We start from the raw sequence: 23,697 nt of genomic DNA on the forward strand, positions 1-23,697 counted from the left end.
TTTGAATAAACAGGTAGAGAAAGAGGAGGTAAGAAGTCCCTTCAGGCAGCTGCCTAATAACACAAGTGCCTTTTGATTGTGCTGGGCTTTTCCCACATCAGCTTTGGTTTGTACTGAGCAGTGTAACCCAATATAAAATGTTAAAGCAGTGCCCAGAGTTGATCTATAATGTTCCTACACTTGTTACTTGGAGGAAACAGGAGGTGCTGGACAGGCTAGTGTACCAAAATTCTCTGACAAACAAGCTCAGCTTGTTTGAACTGTGTCTCCCACCCTTATATACCCAGAACTAATGTTAAGGCCATGTTCCATCTCCTCTGACAGGTGTAGGATAAACAGTGCATTCCTTGCCTATTCTCAGTTAGGAGTGGGATACTTGGCAGGTGTCCTTGCTGGACAGACGAATTCCACATTGCTAATGCCACCTCTGAGTGAAAGGGAAGAGATCAAGGTTGCAGAGCCTTTCATAGGAATTGACAGAGTCCACATACAGGCCAAAAAAGCGGTGGGAGCTCCATAGAAAATAAAAATACTTCCTCACTGAAGAAGGGAGCCTGGTTTTGACAGAACTCAGCCCAGTTCAACTGGGGTAAAACTTGGTATTTATTGAAGACTACTTGGGATGGTCACAGTGGACAGACAGTACATAAGGCCTCGCTCCCCCTTAGCACAAATGTTGCTCTCATGGATTGTGTGACAGCTCCTAGCTGTCTATCACTGCCTGTGTGCAATGGAGCTGCCCTTTTCAGGTGAGAACAGGACTGGTAATAAAGCACTGACTCCCGAGGGACACACTGTATCAACACCTGTACTCTCACTCAAGTCAAGATGGGAACAGGCTCTGGCTCCCCATTCCAAGTCAGTTCTTCATACAGTGGTAAGAGCACTTGAAATAAAGAGGCAGCAGCTGCTCTACATTCACCCAGAAGGCCAGCTGAAGAGATGGTTATCAAGATACAGTTTGTGACAGATCTTAACTCCACTGGAAGATCAGATGAAGCTTGAAGGCAAGGATGATTTGAAATCAGGTGCCTTTGTGAGCTCGCTCTTCTACATAGAGCTGCATCTGGAGAGAGAAACAAGCAACAGTCCCGTTGGTATACAGGTAGGTGAATGGAGGAAAAAAAAAAAGCCTGCAACAGGCTGGATAGGAAGTGCTTATACCTTCCCCCATAACCAGGTTTCCTATTTTACTATGAGGAGTCTTTGATTACTGGCACAGACATCTGCAAGACTTAAGCTACTGCTCAGCACTATGTTTTAAAGTTGCTACACCACAGAAAACTGCAGAGCTGATGTCAGAGCATTTAAAGTTCAGAACTACAGCAGGTTCAGCACCTCTTGGTCAGAATGCTCTGCTCACCTTTAAGATGTCAGATGTCATGGTTTTCAGGGGAATAAGCCGGGGGTCGTGCATATGCACATCTTGCTCATCAGCGAGGATCCAAGGGAAATCCTGGGAGCAGGAACACAAGGTGTTACTGGCAGAACCCAGTAGTGCTGTAAGGTGAGCTCCTTCTCAGCACTTGTTTTGTGTTAAGTTGAAAGAGAGACAGAGTGGCTGAGGAAAGGAACAAGCAATTCAAACTTTCCACAGCAACAAAACTTAACACTTACACGCTTGTCCCTGATGCTCAGCATAATTGTCTTCAGTTACAGCATCAAACTGTGAGGTCAACCCACTTCACTTACTGCAAAGGTGACATCTCACTTCTTTAAAGGTACACGCTCAGCTGTCCTGAGCTACCATGCCCAGTTCATTACACCAAGATTTAACTGCAACTCCAGCATGCTTAGGGCATGGGTTTCCATCCTGCCTTGGAAGTCTAAAGGTGGGTCTACTACACTACCAGTTTCCATTACTAAGCAGTGCAGAACAGACTTTCATTTTGAAACAAGTTTATACTTTGCTAGCTTTATTTGTTGTGCCTTTGGACACTTAAAATAACTTGACTCAGGAAAAAAGTTTCCTTGTATCTAAGCAAGGATTCTTTAAAAAAATCTTTCTTTAGAAAGTGTTCTGCACACAGTTTCCTGTAAGATACAATGTATTTGTGCCCCCAAACCTACTCACTGCTTTAATCTTAGTCTGTCTTGTTCTTTAAACAAAATCAGCCACCACACAGTGGATGGTGGGTGAGGGCTGCTTTTTGCTTAATTAAATTCAAGTACCTATTCTACATGCCCGAGTGTTTCTAAGTGTCTGAGCAAGCACTGGACAGTGAGTATTGCTACAAGACTTGAAGTTGTTGGCAGTGGCAGCTGTGTGTGGCAAACGTGCTGTCAGCTCACCAGCATAAATCATTTCACCACATTTCAAGTACAGTTATGATGTGCCTCGTGTGACACCAACCTACATGTTCAAAATATCTATCTTTAAGGTTAAAGATGCCAAAACTCTGCACTGCCCAGTCTTTGCTATGCAGCTTCTCACCCACAATCAGGTGCCCAAGGATATCACTCACCTTTATCACCTGGATCTTTTCCATGTTGCGTGTGGCAGCCTCCCGTGTGTGAACCAGAACTGTGAAGGTGCAACCTAAGAGAAGTGTCAGGTTCCAGCTCAGGGGACAGCTCCCAGAGGATCAGCCAAGCCAACCAATGCCAGGCATTAGGCTGTTTGGATCCAAGTGACATTTACCTGGGGGGTTGTTGTCCAGCACAGCATCGCACACGCTGATTTTCAGGATGAAGGCACGCAGTAACTGCTCCACGTGAGACAGCAGGGACTCAGAACTGTGGAGGAGACAGCAGTTGTTACTGTTGTTACTGGCATGCAGCAAAGGCCTGAAGTTGCTCCCAGGGCTGGGTGTTGGATGCCATGGGCAAACAGGAGTGGAAACCTCACCTAATGGAAAGAAGAGGTGGCTGGGTGATCTCAAAGACAAATCTCTCCACGGGGTGGTGCTCTTTATCCAGAATTACAACCACAACTTTCTCCACATCGTTCTGCAGGAACCAAGACAGAAAAATCCCTTCCTTAATATGAGCTGTCTGCTGCCCACAGTGTGCTTCACATGCTTTGATGCAGTGGAGTACACTCAGTTGTTGGGGCTCACAGCACAAGCCCTTAGCAATCAGAAAAAAATGCTTTTGCAAAGCCATTTCTTGCTGGGTGTTAAACTGCCAGCTTGTGGCTAAGGCTGAGGGAGATGAAGTGTGCTAAACTGTACATTCCTCTAGATCCTGTTTTGGAACAAAGGAGGAAATGCACACCCATCTCACTGCATCGTTCTGGGATGGACACTGATGAAGTTAAGACACATTCAGACCGTTGCCGAAACAGAGCAGCGTTGTACAACTGCAATTAAAACAGACCCAATTCCATTTTCTACATGTGCATTAAAATTGTCTGTAAAGAGCAAGGCATACAAAACCTGCCAGCAGCCTCCTGGAATGTTTCATTGGTCACACCCTTCTCTCACAAAACCTGGAGTCCAGGCCTGCCTTTGCTTCCTGGTTCACAGCAGCTGTTCTGCCACAGCAGGTGCTTAAACTCGGATGGATTGTAAAGCAGAATGGTAGGATGGTGTAACTGGAAATATACAGACATGTGTCCTTGTGTGGTAACGAGACAAGCAAGGCAGGGTCTTAACTGCCAGGAAAGGTTATGATGTTTTCAGTTTTGTTGGGAACTTTTACCAGCTAATATATTGTGAATGGTAAATTTGTAAACATGTTGCAGTTAAGACAATATTTATGTTCTCTTACTTTCTATTAAATCCACTTGCAGTACTTTTGCCCAGGTCCCCGGTCTGAGCTCACCTTCTCCAGCAGCGGCTTTACACAGTGCAGCGTGTCCTGGATGTACTGGTTCAACTCTGGGTGGCAGGACATCTGTAGCAAACACAGGGAAGAGTCAGAGCTGTGTTTGACATGAGCCAGGACAATGCTAAAAGTGAAGATTTAAACAGAAGCACCAGTGTGTACAAGACATTCAAGGCATGCTTCAAATAGTGCTGAAAAATGCTGAGTTGCCCATTCAAATCAGCAATTATTTCAGGGAAGGGTTAATCAGCAGAGGCACATCACTGCACTCATACAGTTGTGGCATATCTGGAATGTATACCAGAACAGCATGTTGGGAATAGCATACTCCAACCATCTCTACTTCCTAGTAAACTGCTTTCGTGTTACCTCACTGCACAGAGCTGGGGCAGCCTTCTACTGCTGTTATCCATGACCTGCTTGTCCCATGAGCACTTGCTGTATCCTCAGCTACGGGGCTTCTCCTCGTATGACAGGAACTAAGCTCTCCTCAAAAATAAGTCTCTACATTAAACAGTCACTTCCAGTGTAAGTTTGTTCTGGTGAGTGTTGATTGATCCTTGCTATTTTCCTTGTCCATGTGGCTGTCAGCTTCCAGGAAAATCTCCTACCTGGACAGGGACATTGTATTTTTTCCTCTTCTGAAAGATCCCAATAGGGTAAACTTCTCTGACATACAAGATGAGGTGAACAGCCACTTCCAGGAATTCTGAAAGAACATCTGCAACAACTGAAAAACAGAAGTAAAGGATGCTGGAATAGGGTGTGGGAAAGTAGAGAAATACCATAGACTCAGGGGACCTTTTTTTACAGTTTTTTTTTTTTCTGCATAAATTTCATCTGCCTCCTCTTAGCTGCAGAAAGTTTAGGGACAGAGCAACCCTACAACACTCCCCCAAACTCAGTACCCAAGAGGAGCCTCACAAGGACAATAGTTGCAGCTTAGTACAACACATTACCTTGCCCAAAGTTAAGGTCCTGCCGTGTGAGAGTGGTCATCTTCCCCAGACCCTGGAAGTAACCACAAAAGGGATGGTTATCCTCTGGCTCCTGTATTATTCATCTAGTCAGTTCATGAAGCTGTGCACCAGAAGACCCTGCGAGCCCACAGTGAAATGTGTGAGCACCCCCCATAAGCACAGCACGTCCTCAGGGATTACCAGCAGTGCACAAACCAGTGCTCACACCTCAGGATGAGATAATTAATAATTTACTTCCTGGGGTTTCCAGTCTCTCTCCCTCTCTGGGATACAGGAAAGTTCAGACAAATACTTTTTAGTAACACAAGAAACACTGGGTTTTTTAAAGCTTCATAGTACTTGACTTTTCTAAGCCCTATCTCTTACTATAACACAAGAACTTCTTGGGGTTTGGGGTTTATTCTAACGCCACCACGAACCATTGCTTGTCCAAGCTTGGAGCTACATCTTCCACTGACACACCATCACACAGGTTCTCATCTGCTGCCACTGCCAACAACTTCTGAGTTTCTCTCTGCAGTCTGCAAGGAACCCAAACCCTGCAGAGCTGCATAATTAAGTCAACTTTGTGACACAGGATTATGGAATTCCCAAGGTTGGAAGGCACCCATAAGGATCATGGAGTTCAGCTCCCTGCTCCTCACAGGACCACCTAAAACTAAACTATGTGACCTAGAGCATCATTCAGCTGCTCCTTGAACTCTGACAGGCTTGGGCTGTGACTACATCCCTGGGGAGCCTGTGAGTAACAAAGGGCAGCATGTTATTGTGACAAATTGACTTTCATGTGCCAACAGTTGAACAGCAGATGCTGGAGTTCAGCTTCCCAACAGCTTTCCCTGCATAGCAGACTCCATGCCTTACACAATTTAGGCCGCGGTGTACATAATTATCTATTAGAAACTTTATTTTGTTTAATTATTTTATCCACACTCTCTGCAAGCCAACAAATTCTAACCACTAACAGCAGCACCATTTGTGAACTGTAGAGGTCTTTATATGCCTCTGGAGCACCCTGGCTCCACCAGTAACTCAGGTGTTCTACAAAGACTTTTGACAAACCACAGATGTTCCAATAAGCTCTTTAGACACTGATTTTCAAGCTGTTTTTCAGACCTATGAAGAATTAGTTCAACCTGCACAAAACAGGGAGCTAGTTTCATCCCCAGGTTTTAAAACAGAGTTATGCAAGTATAACTGTATACAAAGACTTCCTGGAATATTAATGATCTGCTACACTAAATAAAATTAAGATAGTTAAGCATCTCTCTAGCACCCCAGCCACAGTGGCTCTCAAATTAGTACAAAAGATCTACAGAGTATCATAAACAATCTGTGTTTTTAGAGGTTTAGGTTCACATCCTCACTTAAACTTCATTCCTTCCTAAAGAGATGCCCAAGCAACCCAAGGGACCCACCTTTCCACGCAGTCACAAAGTAGGAACCAGGCACTACACACTCAAGCACTGTGCAGGCTGGGAGATCATGGAATCACAGAACAGTTTGGGTCGGAAGGGACCTTAAAGCTCATCTTGTTACAGCACCCTGCCAGAGGCAGGGCCACCCTCCACTGTCCCAGGCTGATACAAACTCCATCCAACCTGGCCCTGGACATTTCTGGGGATGGGGCAAATCCTGTAAGTACAGCCCACCGCCCTCGCCGTGCCTATCACCAGAGCTCCCGCAGTCGCCCGGAGCAGCCCGGACTCCCAGTCACCGCCGCTCCCTCGCCCTCTCCGGTGTCTCCACCGCCGAGCAGAAGGGAGGGCGGATGGGGACAGATCCCTCGATCGCCCCGCTCCCACCCAACGCGCGGCACTGCCTCTCCTCAGCACTCCGAGCCCGGGGACCGCCCGTTCGCCGCTGCTCCCTCCCGCAACCAGGCTCCTCGCACGGCCCGCCGCCCCCACTGCCGCCCAGGGCCCCGCCTCAGCACGGCCTCCTGTCCCCGCGTCTCCCCCCGAGCCCGTGTCCGCCCCGTGCTCCTCCCGGCCCGGTGTCCCCCGCCCGCGGCTCCTTCCCGCGCCGGCGAGCCCCCGCTCCGTACCGGGCCCGCCGCCCCTCACGCCCGCCCAGCGCGGGAGGCTGTGCCAGCGCCCGCGGCTGACGTCAGGGCGGGGGCGGCGAGCGCCCCCCGGCGGGCGGGAGGAGCGGCCGCGGGGCCGGTCCCGCTGCCCCCGGGGGTCCCGGCACCGCCGCTGCTCCCCCGTCACGGCGGGGCCGGGGGCTCGGTGCGGGGAGCGGGGCACGCTGAGCCACCAGCGGGTCTCCCTCCCCGTGACCATAATGCGGGGGAACGCCGGGGAGAGCGGAGCCCGCCGCACCGGGCTGCCACCGGCTCACCGGGGCTCACCGGCTCACCCGCTCCCCGCCCCTCCGGGCTGCCACGCCTTTGTCTCCGGCCTTTGTCTGTCCCGTCCGTGTCCGGGGCAGGGACCGCTGCTGCCGCCAGCACCCTGCACTCCCGCACCCACCTCCTCCTTAGCGCCGGGCAGCCCGCACCCCGCTCCCCTGGCATGCCCCTGCACTGCCCCTGTGACCCCCGCACGCCCAGAGCCCCTCCGCCCCTCCCAGCCCCACCTCCTCCGGCACCATGCACCCCAGTCCCCCGGGATTCCCCATGTCCCCGATTCCTCTCCACATTCCCCCACTGCCTTCCCCCTGTCTCCTCCTCCTCTTCCTCTTCCTCCTCCTCCTCTCCTTTTGGGTTTGAACACCCCTTGCCCCCCGCAGACCTGCCTCCCCTCCGCCGCTCGCACAGCTCTGCCTTGCCCTGCCCCGCCTGCCGGGCTCCGCCAGATCGGGACCTTCGGACAGGTAGGCAGCGCTGCTCGCGCCGTGCTCAGCCCGCCCCGGGGCCGGAGGGGATGCTCCGCCGAGCCGATTCCCCTCTGCTGTCGCAGGGACTGGGGAGGAGTGGGGAACACCTTCCCACTTTCCGTGCGCCCCGGAGGAGACAAAGACATGGACTGACGGGGATCCCCGGTCCTGCCGCCGTCGGGATGCGCGCGGAGCTCCGGTTACGGCGGCATCGCTCAGCGGTGCGAGCGAGCAGAGAGCTCGGACAGCGCCGGTGCCGGGGCGGGGTGCCTTCGGCCAGACCTATTGTCACCCGTGCTGGGGAGCGGGCTCCGGACTCTACCGCTCCCGCCGCGGTTCTGCCACACAGGTCGCCTCCGTGCCCTGCGCCGTGTGCCTCGCAGGGATGTGCGGTACGGGCTCTGGGACTCACTGTGGGTCACTCCTGCAAGCTTCCTCCTCAGATCGCTCTTGGAAACAAAGTCACCTCGGACAGAGGCACCGTCCCTCTCTCAGGGCCCCTCGCGTACCCCAGGGGTACGGGTACGTCCCGGCTCCGAGCCAGAGGTGCCTAGGAGTGACGGAAGCTTTTCCCACCGAGTCATTGTGTTTACAGAGCCGTGCGCTGCCATGCACCGAGCCCCTGGGTACCCGCAGCTTGTTGTGTGTTCTTCCTCCGTTGGTAAAAGTGTGGTCTCATTTCTGAATTAAATCAGCTTGGCATCAGTTAATGGCTTATTGCAGCTAGTAATTAATCACATAGAATTTAATTGACACTTATCCAATTCACACCTGAAGTTTTCTGTCAGCTGGAGGGTTTAATGGAAGTGGTTTTGTATTCCCATGTCCTCTCCCTTGAAGAAGGAGGCATTAATTCTATACATATGGTTCAAAGTGAGAATGCCATGCAAGGAAGAATGTTGAAAGCACAGCCTAACTGTTTTGCCAGTCGAGACACATCCATGTCTCCCTTCCAGAAAAGATCAGGGCAAATCTGGCCCATTCTTCCCTGTAACACTGGCGAGTACTTTCCAGTTGGGTGAGCAATGACCTTTCCTATTGACTGTGTCCCATTTGTCACCTGGCATTGCGCATGAAACTGAAGAGTCTTCTCTGCCATGCTGACAGCAAACAACTGTATCCTGGATGCGAATCTCAGGCTCATTGCTGTTTTAGTCTCTTTATTGGGTAGCAGAGACTCTGTTGGATAGCAGGGCCTGCGATGGCTGCGTCAGCCACACTGTGAAGTCCCAGAGGGAAGCAGAGCAGAGGGTACTGCATATTCATTCATGGGCTCCTCTTACCCTTCAATGCAGGGACTTGCTGGGCTGACCTGTCCCTGGCAGATGTGCTGGGAAGCTCTCAGGGCAGATTGGGCTAGGCTCAGGAGAAAGAGTGGCACAGCTGTGGCTCGGGGCATGTATTGACTTGAAGGTGTCCAGTGTCAACCAAAAGCGGGGTGCTGGAGCTCAGCAGGGACCCAGGCAGCTCACAAGCCTGGGCTGCAGGAGAGGCAGTTCCCTGGGTTATGCTGTGTGAACAGATGATTTCTGTCCTGATCAGGAGAGTAGAGCACAGGCTGTCAGCCAGAGTTGATGGGTGAGGGGAGTCCCAGCTCCAGCTATACAACTAATGTTGAATGAATCAAGTTTCAAGTGGTCACTGGATACAAATTGCCCCAGGGAGAGGCTTTGTGAAGCTACCCCAGGGGTAGCCTCAACTACTACTTAATGCCTTGCAAGCCTGGATCCTTATGTCCTGTATGTCCTTCCACTAATGCAATTGGTATATTACTGAATTTGGCCCTTTCTATTCTGAAGTGCTGTCTGGGGATAGCAAAAGTGAGAGAAAACAGCACAGGTAAAGGAACCAGATGTTTCAAAGGGCCAAGCAGGGGGGGGTGTTCAGGTAGCCTGAATATCTGCAGAGAGGAAATGTCTTGCATCACAGTCAGGAGGGACAAAGAAACTTTAGAGTCCCGTAAGTATGAAAGGCAAGATAGGGAGGAATGGTGATGATGGAAGCAGGAAACCTAAAAAGCAGGGCAGCTCTGAAAAGGAACACAAAAGGACTGAAGATCTGTGAGCAGGGAGCTGTTCTGTCATCCCAAGGATGTCTGGGACAACTGCAAAAATAATTGAAATTCTTTACAAATCTAGTTTACAGGAAATGTTGAAAAGAATAAAAATGTTAATACTTTTGCCCTGGAGAGGAAAAGAGAAGGGCAAATATTACCTGTCTGCTTTGGGAGACCCTAGAAAGCTGGGATTGAGCTTTTAGAAATGGGAAAGTCTCTTGGCAGATTGTTTATGAACCTTCCCAGCATTTGCCTCCAGAAACAGAAAAACAGATGGAAAGAGACCCAGCAGGGAAGTCAAATCTCATTTATCTGCACAATGCCATCCTCATGGCTCCAGCCAGCTCTCTGCATGTCAGCCACCATAGAGCCTACCCCATCCATTCTGCTCCAGGCCTTCTCAAGCCCATCCATCACCCCATGGCTTCTTATTTACAGGGAGCCTGGCACACAGAGCTGGGTTTATTGTCTGTCATCCCTGCCACACAGGCACATACACACAACACCCATGCAGATGCCCATACACTTTGTGTATTGCTGCAGACTGGCTTGTCTGGAGTCCAGGAAATCTTTACACACATCTGCCAAAGTCTGAGCTTATCGGAGCCAAAAAGAAATCTAGCCCAGCACAGGTTCTTGGGTCCAGCTTGGTTCAGCCCTTGAGCATACTAAATGCATCAAAGATCTTGACAGTCTCTCAGTTCAAGGGTTTTGTTCCTCTTGGCTGTGACATGAAGAAATGTGAAAAGTTAAAGCTAGGACTGTCAGGTATCATGTTTTAAGCAAGATATGTGAATGAATGTAGATGATCTAATGTTCCTATTTTGTCTAATATAAACCAAATACACCAGGGACAGTTTCAGAGTCTATTTCAGAGCCAAGGTGACACAACAGTATTTATAGCAGAAAAACATGGGTGAATTTCCATGTACCTGCTCAGTGCCTGGCTGCCTTGCAGGATTATGAGCAGAGAGCAGAGAAATAGCAATTATATTAGTGAATCCAGAGAAGACTTCCTACAGGGAAAGTTATCCAAGATGCAACCCCTCCCCACCCCCCCCTCAATTTCACTTATGGGATTGTAAGCATCCACACTAACCCAAAATGGATCAGAAATTGTGGCTGGAAAACAGCACTGCAACTCACTTCCCAGCACGGAATCTACACTCTGGGCAGCTCTTTGCTGTACATATGTTCATGTGAGAGGCAGACTTGCTACCTCGGGTGGCTTGTAATCCTGAGGGTCTACTAGGCAGTGCAGGAAGAGGGGTGGAGCAATAAGGACGTAGGTCTGGTGTTGTGAAGAACTACAGGGGCAGCTTAACATGGCAAATACTCCACCTATTTCCCTTATTAAGATATGAACCCCAAGAAGACAATGAATTCTGGGCTTTGTTGTAACATGTGTGTTTGTTTATAGCAATTTACGAAAGGCAACTCCTTACGAAAGGCCAGACTTCTTTCTGCCTGGTGTGTGTCTCAGGCAGAATTTCATCCTTTGCAGGCTGCATCAGCAGGGTGAGAACCTTGCTGTCACATCAGTGAGCCCAGGGCTAGCATGGGATTCTTTTGTGGACTGTGGTCCTGCCAGAAAAGAGAGTGAAGTTTATTTTGGGGCTCAGCCATTGAGGAACCTGAGCACTGAGAACTAGGAATGATGTTGTGTTATCTAGCTGTCTTTTGTATGTGTGAATTCTATAGTGTAAGAAAAATGAAGAAAAATTCTATAAGGTAAGGAAAATTCTATAGCGTAAGAAAAATGAAGAACCTCCAGAAGAGGTTTCTGGAACTAAAGATAGATCAGGACATGGAAACAAGTGGTTAGGAGAAGGCTGGGACTGCTTTGCCTCTAGCACAGCAGTGTTGCATTAACCCAAAATTTGTCCATGCAGTGGTTTGGCTTAGCAAACAGCTCAGATCTCCCCTGACAACAGTGAAGCACAGGTTGTCAGGTAATGCAGGTAATCCACGTTATTAATGCAAGATTCCCAGTGACAGTAGCACAGCACATTAACCTGCCTGCTCTGCCAGTGCAGAGATGAGGCAATCTGTGTTTCTACCTGCATTTTCATCCTGGTTCATGCCAACGAGACAGCTGGGCAGCTTAAATAAACGCCCCCTATGCTTTGAAGCAGACCTTCTGTTTAACTGCCCTGCAGCATTTAGCTGCCTCCCAGCTCCCACTGAAAATCAGAATGTGTCTGTCAGATTCACCATCAAAGGGCCATGCCTGTGAGAGTGAGATTGGAGACACCCTTGCATTCTCTTTGTGCTTGTTCTCTCCTCTTGGTGTTTTGCCTACAGATGAAAAGTAAGATGCTCTTTATAGCTCTTTGAGTTGTTCTGAGTGATGTCTTAATCCAGCTGGTTTGCTTTAGTTCTTAAAGAGAAAATCCTAGGAAAAAAGCAAAGACCCCATGGTCTGGGGAAAAAGCAAATGATCCCATGCAGAGCTCTGTGTTGCTATCTGTTCTAGTAGTTTTGAAGAAAAAGATCTTCAATTTTTTTTAATAGATTTAGCTGTCAGTCTGGTTTTCCTTTGTTCCAGGTAGTTGCCAATAAAATAGTATTTTTAGCGTTATGCCTTCACAAGTGAGCTTCCCAATGCCTCCTAAATCAGTCCTCAAGGAACAGTTTATTGTCTTTTATGTCCAGTAGAAAGACCTGCTTTTTAAAAACTTCATGAAAAGAAGGCCCCTGTGCTGCCTTCCTCTTTCAGGGAATGGCTGAACTGAAAACATGTTCCCAGGCTATGAACAGCAACAGAGAGGAATCTTGGAAAGGCAGGATTGGCTGGTGAGTGCATGAGCAGGGTTTTTTCAATTAACAGGATGAAGGCATCTCTCTCTTAACTCCAGGATGATGGGCTGCTGTGGTGGCAAAGTTTTCACTGACTCAAGATTCTCCATATCTGTCTCTCAGGATGAAAGAAAAGGCGAAAGGAAGAGCCCAAGCTACTCCTAGGGTATCTTCTGTCACCTCCACAAAAACTGGAGTCAGAATTGGCCTGAAAGGCTGTTACCTGCTGCCCTTCACAGGTTACAATGGCTGGTGTCGTGGTTTGATACTGGCCAAACACCAGGCACCCACGAAAGTTGTTTGCTCGCTCTCTTATGCTATAGTTGGGCAGAGGAGAGGGGGGAAAAATTAACAAATTTAATTCAGATTATTATAAGGACTGGGAAGAAAACACTCTAAGGGCGAAACAGGTTCAAATTTAAAGGTCTAAGGTAAATTTATTATTAACAGAGTCAGAGGAGGATGATGAGAAGTAAAAGAAGCCTTTAAAACACCTTTTCCCCTCCCCAGCCCTTCCCTCTTTCCCACCAACAGCACAGGGAGACAGGGCATGGGGGTTTTGGTCAGTTTGTCACTCGAGGTCTTGTTCTGTTTGCTCAAGGACAGGAGTCTCCTCTGCTATGCCCTGGGTTCCCTCCCACAGGCAACAGTCATCCCAAAACTGTTGTGGTGTGGGTCACTCATCCACGGGGTGCAGTCCTCGAAGGACAGGCTGCTCTCGTTTGGGAGCAGGGCCCTCTCTCTCTATCTCTGGGAGCAGGGCCCCTCTCTCTCTCTATTTGGGTCTCCTGCTGGACCACAGCTTTCTCTGCCATCCACCCACTCTACGTGAGCGCTTCTCCCACGGGCTGGGAGTGGATCTCTGCATGCCCCATGGACTTCATGCATTCCAAGGGGACAGTTTGTTTTACCATGGTCCTCACCACAGCTTGCAGAGGAATCTCGGTTCCAACGCCTGGAGCACCTCCTTCCCTTCCTTTTTTTCCACTTGGTGTCGCCATGTTGTTTTCCCTCACATGGCATTTCCTCCTCTTCTCTGACTAGAAGAAAATTGCTGCTCATTGACAACAAGTTGCACCAATTCAAAGGTTCTTGCAGGACCTCGCAGCGCCGAGCGGTCGATCTCACCTGGGTTCCGCACTGGGAGTCGCTCGCCGTGGTTCCGCAGCCGTGGTGCTGGCAGTGGCGGCCCCGTGGCGCTGGGCTGCTGAACGCCTCTCTTAGTGCAGGCCCGGGAAGGAGAAGCCGCTGCCGCTGGCCCTGCCCTTCTGCCCGTGCACGGCTGCCAGGGGCGACCAGGCAGGCGAGGCTCGCCACGGGCCGCGCCGAGATGGCCCCGGCCGGGGCGCCTCGCCAGCCCTGGAAAAACTGCCCCTGCGCTGTTTTGATTTTCTTCTTAAATGTGTCGTCACAGAGCTGTTACCAGCCTCTCTAATTGGGCCAGCAGCACGTCCATCTTCAGAACCATCAGAGATTGACTCTGTCGGACATGGTGGAAGCTTCTAGCAGCTTCTTACTGAAGCTACCCCAGTGGCCCCCTCCCCGCTACCAAAAACCAGGCTGTGCCAAATCAACACACTGGTCAAGCAGAAAATCACCTGGAGGAGAGAGTATGAGCCCTTGTGATTAAGCAGCAAAGTGGTTTTCCTGGTGAACAGATGGAAATCAGGTGCAGCCAAGGGCTGAGGTGCAGAAAAGACTGAGATGAGGTTGAGTGAAAAGCTGTAGCTGTAACTCTGTGACAGTATTTCTCAAATGTAAGCACAGGCCCGGTTTTCTGACAGTCAGTATCCCAGGGAACTCTGTTTTTAAGCATGTCTTCATGCTTCCCAGAGAGAGAGGGGCAGTCTGGAAAAGCCGCACTAGAAATGCTGCAAATTCCTTCCCCCATTTTGTGGGAAAGGACAGGGGAGAACGACTAAATAACGTAATTTGAGAATGCTCTGACTTGTGCAGAGCACAAAGCCACAACATCCCAAAGCCATGTCTTGTAGCACAAACAAAAAGATGAAAGAAGACCCTTAAAAATATGACAGTGAAGCAGAATGAATGATAATAGTCTGCCACCACTGCACTGGTGGACTCAGTGGAACTTCGTTTCGATGTTCTTGGGACTTAAATTACCCTCCCAGTGACAGCCTTGCCTGGTGACCTGTGCAGGATCAAGGAGGGAAAGTGGGACAAGCTTAGGAAACCTCAGTCTGCCTCTCTACCCCTTGGTCTTTAGACCAGCATCCCCTGCTCTGCTGACAGCCTTTTTATTTCCCTCCTATGCCATGGGGTATCAGCACAAAATCTGCAGGGTTTTTTCTTTCTTTGACCAATTTCCACCACCCTGAAGCAGTATGCAGGCACATGAGGAAGTCTCTGTCTTGAGCTGCTCAGGACTGTTACTGGTCCTGTGTGGCCACCATCTGCCTCCAGTTCTGTTCATTTTGACATCTTCATTGCAAGAAAACCAGCTGTGAGGAGGGGCCAGTGCCCCTAGCCCAGGATGCCAACCCGGCAGCTGGTATTGTGCCAGGCTTAAGAGCTGTGGGCAGGAGCCAGCCCCCCCCACCCAGGCCCTCAGATGGTGGGCTGTGAATAGGAGGGTAGGGGGGCTAGTGAGGAATCAAAGGGAAGTGTCCTACTGATTGATGGCCTCATTTGCACATGAAACTGGGACCTCTCAGCCCTGCGGGCCCTGCACATGTGTCTCAGCTGCTGTAACCAGGGCTGGGAGAAGAGGAAATAAGCAAATAGGGAATAACTTGCTTTCACCTCAGGACACCATAATGTTTTTTATCTAAGTGTCCTAGGACTGAATCTTGATGGTCTTTTACAGTTCCTAACTGTTGGTTGCTTTTTTTCCCCCTTTTTTAATTGCAGGTGAGACAGAGCACCCATGATTATGGAAACTTCTTCCACCTTCTCTTCTTTCCTTTTCCTGTGTGTGCTGGTTCTTTCTGACATCAGTCTTGCAATCTCCCTGAACCCTGGCACAAAGCTCAAAAATGCCCCAGAGAACAACAACCACCTTCAAAACCAAGAGATGTGGCTGCAGCAGCCCAGAACTGGGCGCCATCACAGGCAACGCTTGGCCAAGAAGGAGAGGGTCCATACCATGCCTTCAAGAGGGCAGCTGGCTGGGGAAGAGTCCCTCAAGATGGGCAGTGGAGCTTCAGCTGTGGAAGAGCTGGTGGCAGAGGGACAGCCAGCAGCCTTGAAACAGAATAAGGACTCGTTCCTGGGGTTTGAATTGTCGTATCCTGAGAGGGAAAACCAGTCCCCAGGCTCTGAGAAAGGAAAGAAGCAGAACCGAGAACATCGTCGACATAGCCGCAGGGACAGACTCAAACATCACCAAGGTATTTGAGCTCCAAGGGAAGCTGGGGCTGTTGTGTCACTGGAAATGAGCATCTCTTGTGTGAAGGCAAGAGAAGCAGCTGTGGTGGAGCCACATGGGTGTGTGGAGGGTGTGGAGTGTGTGCCTGCTCTGGGGAAAATTCTGCCAAACAAAAGAGGCACAAGAAAAAAGGAGAACTGCAGAACCAGAATTTTAGTGCTGGCTGCAATTTTGTGAAAATGACCTAGTTTGTCTTACAGGGGGAGCTCTGAGGGACCCTAAGACTTGAGGGGCTATTTTAGGGTGGTCTGCTTTTTTGTTTTTATTTTCCTTTTTAGCAAATGGCCCAATTTAGGAACAAGTATGTCCAAGCCTTGCTCAATCTCTCCACTGACTTCAAAAAGTGATGGGAATTAGAAAAAACACAACCCCCTTATTTTGCTTTGAAGACCAGTTTCTTCTCACCAGAGCTTGTACTCTTCTATGTTTATGCTGAACAACAGTGACAAAAAAAATCAGATTTCGCATATGTGAAATTGCACTGATAACTTTTAAATGTTGCTTGATTTCGATTGGGACTGCTTTCCTTTGCAGGTCAAGTTGTGGGTGTGTGTTTCTGTGGTATGAGCTCAGTGTGGTAAACCTTGAGTTCTGTTGAAGTGAGGCAATTTGTGTCAATCTACACTATGTGACAGGCTGGGTGTCACGTCCTTGAGTTCCATCCTACACTCCTCCTTGCCTCAGTAAGAAGAGCTCTATTGTTTTTTCAGAGGACTGACTAAACAGCTTGTGTTAGCAATATAAAAGAGTATGCAAGAAAGCTGGTTTGAAGCAATATTTGGAGATTACAAACAGGGCTTATTTCTTGAGGCTAACTTAAGGTCTATATTTAAATTAATACTTAAGAAGAGGGACATATCTGTGAAGATAATTTCAAGTTAGGTAAGTCCTGACTTGAGCTAAATTGAAATAACTCACTACTGAAGTCAAATAAGAATATATTCACAGGTATTTGCAATAGCTTAATCTGTTGGTTTAAAAATAGTTAAACAAGTACATTTTGCACTTTTGAGACCAGAAAAAAAAACCATGTTTTACTTCTTAAATAAGAGACAGACATATCTTCAGGGAGGTGTGATTTTGTATGTCTTAAACATGCAAAAAATCAAGCTGCATATACTCTGGACCTGATTTCTCACTGTAATAGCTCATTACTCTGTTATACAGTGGTATAAAACAGCAGCTCAGGATCATGGAACAGTGGTCGGTAACTGGACGAAAAATGAATTCCTTTGACTCAAATCTGTCATACAGAGAAAAGGTAATGCCACTGTACCTGTTGCCCTCTGCAGGGAAGACTCCTGATGCTGGGCCAAGCTCCCTGTACAAGAAACCCAAAAGCTCTGAAGAACAGTTTCAAAATCTTCAGGCAGAGGAAGCTACAAGTCTGGCTCCCACCATGCTCCTCATTGCTGCACTGGACACAGCTGTTTCCACAGAAGAGCCTCCTGTTCTTCCAGCCACTTCACCACGGTCACAGGTAAAGAGACAGCTGGGAACTGTACCTCCAAGCCTTGCCTCTCCCTCAGCTATCCAACTGAGTTTCAAGGACCAGAGAGACAGTAGAAGCACTTGAATGAAGAGCCAGCATGCCCTAATGCTCATTGCTCACTTTTTGTTCTCACAGAGAAGCAGCGGAAATTTCCTTCTTGGCTTCAGCCTCAACAAGGAAAAGTTCTTTGCTTTTGAAAATGAGATGCCAGGAATCCCCAGTGGATAAGACAGGAGTGGAGGAGGGGAGGGGGAATTGTAAAGCCTTTTTAATGTAAAATATTTCAGTGCAAAGACTTCAGTGTCTCTACAGAAGTGTAATCCATTGTCTGTCTGGTTTATTTGTGGTTTGCAGGCCCGCCTCAGGCAAGATGGGGATGTGATGCCCACCTTGGATATGGCACTCTTTGACTGGACCGATTATGAGGATCTCAAACCAGAAATGTGGCCATCTGCTAAAAAGAAAGGTGCTAAACCTCCCTGTCCTCTTTCCCAAAAGTCATCCTGTAAGGCTTGTCTATGGTTAGTATTCATAGATGTGCTGAAGGACATGAGATCATAGTGGGTTGGGGGAAGAGAGAAGCAGCATAATGCTGATTGAGTTTGTGCTCAGTTTCAGAATGTTTCTGATTTTGGATGCATATTTGGAGGGCAGAGTAAAAATGATAAATGGAGAGTGGAGAAATAGGGAGGAGATTAGAGTATGAAGGTTTAGGGTTCAAACTCTTGAAATTTGAGGTTGTTTTTACCCTGGAAAAATATATTGTCCAAAATGAGAACACTAGCATGAAATTTTCTATCAGCATGGTTTTTTTTCAATAGAAAAACGCCGCAGCAAGAACCCCAACAGTGGAAATGAAACCACGACAGCTGAAGGAGAGCCATGTGATCACCACCTTGACTGCCTCCCAGGTCAGGATCAGCTTGGTAGAGTCATTTCTCCAAACATGGGATGTTTGAAATCTAGCTCATGTTTTAAGACATGCATTCTGATTTCTACTAATGATCGGAAGTGGTATGCAAGGGAAGGGCAGAGGCCTTCCAGGCGTGTTGTGGGACCTGATGATGTCCGTATGACAGAGCTGTCATGGGCGTCAGTAGCCCTACAGGTAAGGGATACCTGAGCTGTGCTGACCCCTGGTCCTGTGTTGCAGGCTCTTGCTGTGACTTACGTGAACACCTCTGCAAACCACACAATCGAGGCCTTAACAACAAGTGTTATGATGACTGTATGTGCACTGAAGGTGAGTCCAGCTCTTTGCTCCCTGTCTTGGTTTAAAAGACAGGTGTCTGCTAAGGAAGGCGGGAACCTCCCTTGGAATGGAAAATATGAAACCCTTCCCTCCAAATTATTATAGCTTTGAAATTACGGGGCTTTCAGGCAAAGATATGAGGGAAGGAATAACATATATATATATATATGGTATATATACATATAGCAGGACAAACAAACCGCAACGGTGGCAGCAACACCAAACAAAAGCAGACCCAACCACGGCCCTCTCCCGCCGCAGGCTCCTTCCCCTTGGCGCAGTTCCGGTCACGGCCAGCAGGGGCGCTGCTGGCTCCCGGCCGGGCAGGGTGGGTGCGATGATTCCCCCGCGGCTGCAGGGGGCGCTGTGGCGGCTCCGGCCGCCTCCCTCACGTGGCTGTGAAAAGGGGCTCCCGCTGCAAACTCACGGGGGGCAGCTGGTCCCAGTGCCCCTCTGTGTGGCAAAAGGGACTGCAGCAGGAACCTCGGAGACGCAGACTGGAACAGCAGAGGTGAGCAGATCCCCTGGGGCCACAGATCGAATTGTAGCACTAAGCCCCAAGCCGTGGCAGAAGCAGAAGCAGTGGGGGGGGTCTTGGTGGACACTGGGAGTTGGGCTAAAGTATAGCAAAATGCCTGAAGCAGAAGCAAGAAACTGCAGGGTCTGAATGGGGGAAAGCTGCTTGGCTCACAGATGACTGGTAGAGGAGTGCCCAGCCGGGGTCCTGGCACAGCACACACCGGCTCTGGCTCCCAAGTGGCAGAGGAGCAAACTGGCAAGCCCTAGTCACAGTGCCGAAGGAAAAAAGAAAAAACAAAGAGGGAAAAAAAGAAAAAGGAAAAACCACAGGGCAACAGAATCTCAGGTCAGATGCACCGTACTGTGTGGCCGCCGAGCCAATCACTCCCACTGGAAGTGCAGCCCCTGGTCCTCGACCCTCACAGGATCCTGGGCTGCCCCTCACCCATCATGATATTCCTGGAGCTGGGGAGGCAGTGACCATGCTGGACACAAAACAAAAACAAAAGCAAACATGGTTATGGGATGTAAACCATTCCCAAGACACTCCTCGACTTTGTTGACCTGGAATAGTGGTTTGTATGTGAAAGCAGGAGCCAAACTTTCCTGCTCTTAGCCTCCCTCTGCCACTGACTCACAGTGTGACTATTGGGCCTTCTAGGATATCTTTTCTCTCTTGAAAACAAAGATCCTGATGTCTACCAACCTAACAGAAGAAGTCACAATATATTAACATTTCAGTGGTACTTTCAAGTATCACAGACTATGAAAACACTGTTTTGTATGACCTTGTGCCTAGCACGACCTTCCCAAGTTAATTTCAACTGGGCTTGTAGCAATTTAGTAGATGTGGGAAGGACTCAGGCTTTTGTTTCTTAAAACTATTTCTGAAGAATCCACAGCAGCCTTTCCTAGGTAGGTGCATTATGAAAGTGCTAAAAGGCACTCTTCTAGTCCAAACATGATCAAACATGATCAGCTCCAGGCACTGAGTCTTGCCTGCCATAACAAAACTCTGTTTGCCAAGTTTTGTGACCTGCATTAGGTACCCAGGCTGTTTGCCTACTTTTTACCCAGTTAAATGGGCAGCTTTCCTGGTCTTGCAATGTTAAATGATAGTCTTCACCTTGGGCGTGTTGTGTAACACCACAAGGTCCTAATCAGAGATGACCTTCTGATAGATTAGCCTAGAAACATGTTTCTGCAATCCTTAATGAGGCTGCCCCAGGCCCTGCTTTATCCTTAAGCTAGTTATAAATTGATAGCAAATGTGCATCCTGTGTAGCATAAAAAAGATCCCCAGAGAAGGAAGATCCAGGTAAGATAGACAAGAGGCTTAGATAAGAGTAGAGCTCTGATCTTGCATGCTCCCCTTTTAGGAGGCCAGTTTGCCCTGGGGTGATTGGTAATGAGGGGCACAAACCCAGCTTTTTAAGGAAGCTGGTCTCAATGCAGCCCAGGGACATAATTCCAAAGGACTGCTATGTGACATCATCTGGATCTCCAGTGTACAACCAAGGAAAGTTTTGAGCTGTCTTATTACAAAAGCTATAAATCCTCTGCTGCCTGCTCTAGAAGTTAAAAGAGCTGCAGTTTCTAGAATGATCAAATCAGCTCCTGCCAACCCCAATGATAAGATCCTGCACTAGTGAAAAGTAGGATTTTCATGAGAATTATTTACCCACAGGCTATACCCTGTCTGGCCCAACTAGCTACACATTCTGGTGTAACAAAGTCAGACAAGAAACACCATAAAATCAACCTCTTGGAGCCAGAAAACAAGTAGTTACCATGACCAGAGGCTCCCATTACCTTCCACTGCCATGGAAGAATATGTACTCATGGTTTTTACAAATAAAATTCATTTTTTCCCCTTCATATTCACCCTGCTGTATTAGCTAGCTTCCTTCAGACCCTTCACACTGAGCATCTAAAACAGAAATTAAAGGAGATGAGCAGTGGGCTTTGGATCAGACCTCCCAGTAATAACACTTCAATGTCTCTTCCCTTCTCTCTTGAAGCTTCAGGGAAATAAATAGCAAGAGGAGGTCCCTAGTAATTGCTGCTGCACATTAAGTCTATAGTAATTTCCCAATGGAGAGATTACTTAGACAGTAATGGAAAGTAATAGGGGGAAACCAAGCAGGCCTTCCATAAAATCACTTGAAACAATTGGAATAATTCATTGGTATTTCAAGAATCTAGTGAAACCTGACTGAACAATGAATCCCAAACCAGAACAGTGAGCCAAACAGAACACCAGTGCTCAGAGAGCAATATGCCTTGTCTGTGTGAGGCATTTCTCTCCCACCCTATTTGACACAGCACTGGGACTGTCCCCAGTGCAGCAGTAATTGAGGCAGAGAAATAGTTGGTGTTACTGCTGTAGGGAGCCCTGGTCACTCCTCACTTCTACACGTCTGTCTTTTCCACAGGGCTACGCTGTTATGCCAAATTCCACCGGAACCGAAGAGTGACCCGGAGGAAGGGGCGCTGTGTGGAGCCTGAATCAGCCAATGGAGAGCAGGGATCTTTCATTAATGTTTAGGAGGGTGGGACTCCTGCCTGTACGGTCAGGAGCTGGGGTCAAACTGTTTCTACCTAGCAGTGGGAATTAGAGGAAAAAGCAGAGCAAATGATGGAAGCTGCAGGCTCTGAACATGCCAGGTCCCAGCTAGACTGAAACTCATGTTCATTATAAATACAGTGGCATCAGCCTTTTCCATAGCAGGACTGCACTCCCCGTCCCTTCCTTCAGCACATTCCTGCCACTGAATTGAGTCCCCCTCTCCTAGTTAGTAAGCAATGATCATGACTCCCATTCTGATGGTCCTGGCAGGAAAAGGCTCTGCAGTTTCATCTTCTCTCAAGAGAGGCAAGATGTGGAAGATCCTTCAGGGCCAAGGGGATATGAGCTTAAACTTTACCCCTTAATTATTGCTTAAGAATAAATGTAGACAGATCCTCCTTAAGGACTGGAAGTTCCTAGAGAAGAGGAAATTTGTAGCATCCAAGTGGAATCAAAGATAGGAAATGGATCAGCTGCCTGCCTAGGTGAGAGAGGACCCTCTGGCAGACCTCTTGCTCTCTCCCTTTTCCACTACTCCAGACATATTGCTTAGCTGTTACACACTACCACTTCATCTTGGGACCTGCCATCTTTGGGACCATCCAATCCCACTCCATCCTTCCTTCCTTTCTTGCTTTCAGAGAACCACCTGGTTTCTGCAAGGATGTGGCAAGACATCCTAGCCTGTAGCTCTCACTCATTTATCTATCCTGCCAGGTCTGTTATTTTTAATGATTATCTTTAGGAGCTTTCTGGGGAAGTGATAGTTTTCCTAGTGAGCCAAAAATAAAGTTTTTGGTAACAGGAGATAGGGACAGGCTGTTCCATTGTAGTAAAACCTGTGACATGTTGCATGTGTGTTTCTGTGATATGTAAATAAAGATATGATGGATATCCTTTGTGCAACTCTTCTGCTTTTTGACTGCACCCAAGGATGTGGAGGAGTCAGAAAAGCCTATAAGGAAGTTGGTCAGCAGGTAACACTGATGACTTGAGGTAGTCACACAGAACAATTGTGCCACTGGCAGAAAAATTTTTCTGCCCAAGGTTGCGTGTATTCTCATTCAAATTGGAGATAACTGTTTCTACCTAGAGTAGCCAGCCAGATGTTTTAAACTTCTTTATATTAATATTTAATTACTGGCTTCAGTGATATATTGGAGCAACAAAGGCTACCTGTGTTAACTTGGAGTAGTGGTAGCTAGTGAAGATGTCCTTTGCTACTGCTAACACCCGAATACCCTGACTTCTGCGGGGAGGCAGCTATGAAGCTTTTTATATCCAAGAGCCTGAAGATGTATAGCACTTTCTTTAGGAACAGAAATATTAATTGTGGTGCTGTGGGCAGAATCCTCTTTACACAGCTTCCCTAAGCCCACTATGTTCCATTTAGTTAGTCAAAACTCCAATTTGCAATCCTCTTTATGCTGTGGTGCCACTTTGCATTTTGTATTCACTCCAAGACTGTGAGTTATGCTTTACATCTCTAATATGAGTGCCCACTCATGGCCACAGAGAAACGCTGTGAATACAATGTCACTTCTGACCTGTGCACACCTGCTAAAGGAGGAATTTGTATGGGACCACTTAGGCAAAACCTACCACAAAGTTGGATGTAGCTGTTTAGATTTCTGTTTACAGCATGACAGTCTTAGCACAAAAGACAGAAATAAAGAAAGGTGGTTTGCCTTCAGCTCGATGCCACAGCAGCAAGGATTCAATTCATTAACCCAGGGAGAGCAATACAGCCCCTCCTTCAGCCCAGATGCGAATAGTGGGTGGTGCTGCCAGTGCCATTGTCAGTGGAAGCATAAAGGGAAAAAAGGCTCCTAATTGATCACATTCAATTGCAGAGCTCTCAGCCTCTGGTCTATGTGACTCTGATGAGAACCACATGCACAGGCACTATCAAAACCAGGTTTGATATCACACTGCTTTTTAGTGTAGCAGCCAAGATCTGGGGGGAACAGTGCAACTGAAAGCGAGAAGGAAATTTTGCGGGGGTCTTCATCCTTGGTGATGCAGGTATTCTTTGCCTCTTACGCTACAAAGGG

At 48.2% G+C, this 23,697-nt stretch overlaps 2 protein-coding genes across 4 annotated transcripts; one reads left to right on the forward strand and one right to left on the reverse strand.

Moving 5' to 3' along the window:
- Positions 1 to 558: 558 nt before the first annotated feature.
- Positions 559 to 7,717, reverse strand: MAD2L2 (mitotic arrest deficient 2 like 2). Of its 2 annotated transcripts, none has more exons than XM_068171612.1 (9): positions 7,484 to 7,717; positions 4,728 to 4,779; positions 4,380 to 4,498; positions 3,766 to 3,837; positions 2,849 to 2,949; positions 2,642 to 2,736; positions 2,466 to 2,539; positions 1,364 to 1,456; positions 559 to 1,066 (listed from the first exon to the last, which is right to left on the reverse strand). In XM_068171612.1, the coding sequence occupies exons 1-9, from the start codon at positions 7,712 to 7,714 to the stop codon at positions 1,025 to 1,027; spliced, it is 879 nt and encodes a 292-aa protein (XP_068027713.1). In that variant the 5' UTR covers positions 7,715 to 7,717; the 3' UTR covers positions 559 to 1,024. The 2 variants fall into 2 exon arrangements, with proteins under 2 accessions (XP_068027713.1, XP_068027714.1); XM_068171613.1 differs by lacking the exon at positions 7,484 to 7,717 and adding an exon at positions 6,796 to 6,899.
- Positions 7,407 to 22,537, forward strand: DRAXIN (dorsal inhibitory axon guidance protein). Of its 2 annotated transcripts, none has more exons than XM_068171609.1 (7): positions 7,407 to 7,565; positions 15,295 to 15,773; positions 17,104 to 17,291; positions 17,658 to 17,769; positions 18,125 to 18,214; positions 18,457 to 18,546; positions 21,510 to 22,537. In XM_068171609.1, the coding sequence occupies exons 2-7, from the start codon at positions 15,311 to 15,313 to the stop codon at positions 21,620 to 21,622; spliced, it is 1,056 nt and encodes a 351-aa protein (XP_068027710.1). In that variant the 5' UTR covers positions 7,407 to 7,565; positions 15,295 to 15,310; the 3' UTR covers positions 21,623 to 22,537. The 2 variants fall into 2 exon arrangements, with proteins under 2 accessions (XP_068027710.1, XP_068027711.1); XM_068171610.1 differs by lacking the exon at positions 7,407 to 7,565 and adding an exon at positions 12,161 to 12,420.
- Positions 22,538 to 23,697: the final 1,160 nt, after the last annotated feature.

The sequence above is a fragment of the Anomalospiza imberbis genome, chromosome 23 (genome assembly GCF_031753505.1).
Source record: "Anomalospiza imberbis isolate Cuckoo-Finch-1a 21T00152 chromosome 23, ASM3175350v1, whole genome shotgun sequence".
In the NCBI taxonomy this organism is placed as follows: domain Eukaryota; kingdom Metazoa; phylum Chordata; class Aves; order Passeriformes; family Viduidae; genus Anomalospiza; species Anomalospiza imberbis.

Excerpts from the sequence above, each read along its gene's own strand:
- MAD2L2 (XM_068171612.1), bottom strand. The coding sequence starts at position 7,714 with ATGTCTTTGTCTCCTCCGGGGCGCACGGAAAGTGGGAAGGTGTTCCCC. Across the intron at positions 2,737-2,848 it reads CCACCTCTTCTTTCCATTAG|TTCTGAGTCCCTGCTGTCTC; the intron begins GTGAGGTTTCCA and ends TCTCCTCCACAG. Across the intron at positions 1,067-1,363 it reads TGACATCTGACATCTTAAAG|ATGCAGCTCTATGTAGAAGA; the intron begins GTGAGCAGAGCA and ends TTCTCTCTCCAG.
- DRAXIN (XM_068171609.1), top strand. The coding sequence starts at position 15,311 with ATGATTATGGAAACTTCTTCCACCTTCTCTTCTTTCCTTTTCCTGTGT. Across the intron at positions 17,770-18,124 it reads GCCATCTGCTAAAAAGAAAG|AAAAACGCCGCAGCAAGAAC; the intron begins GTGCTAAACCTC and ends TTTTTTCAATAG. Across the intron at positions 18,215-18,456 it reads CCACCTTGACTGCCTCCCAG|GCTCTTGCTGTGACTTACGT; the intron begins GTCAGGATCAGC and ends CCTGTGTTGCAG.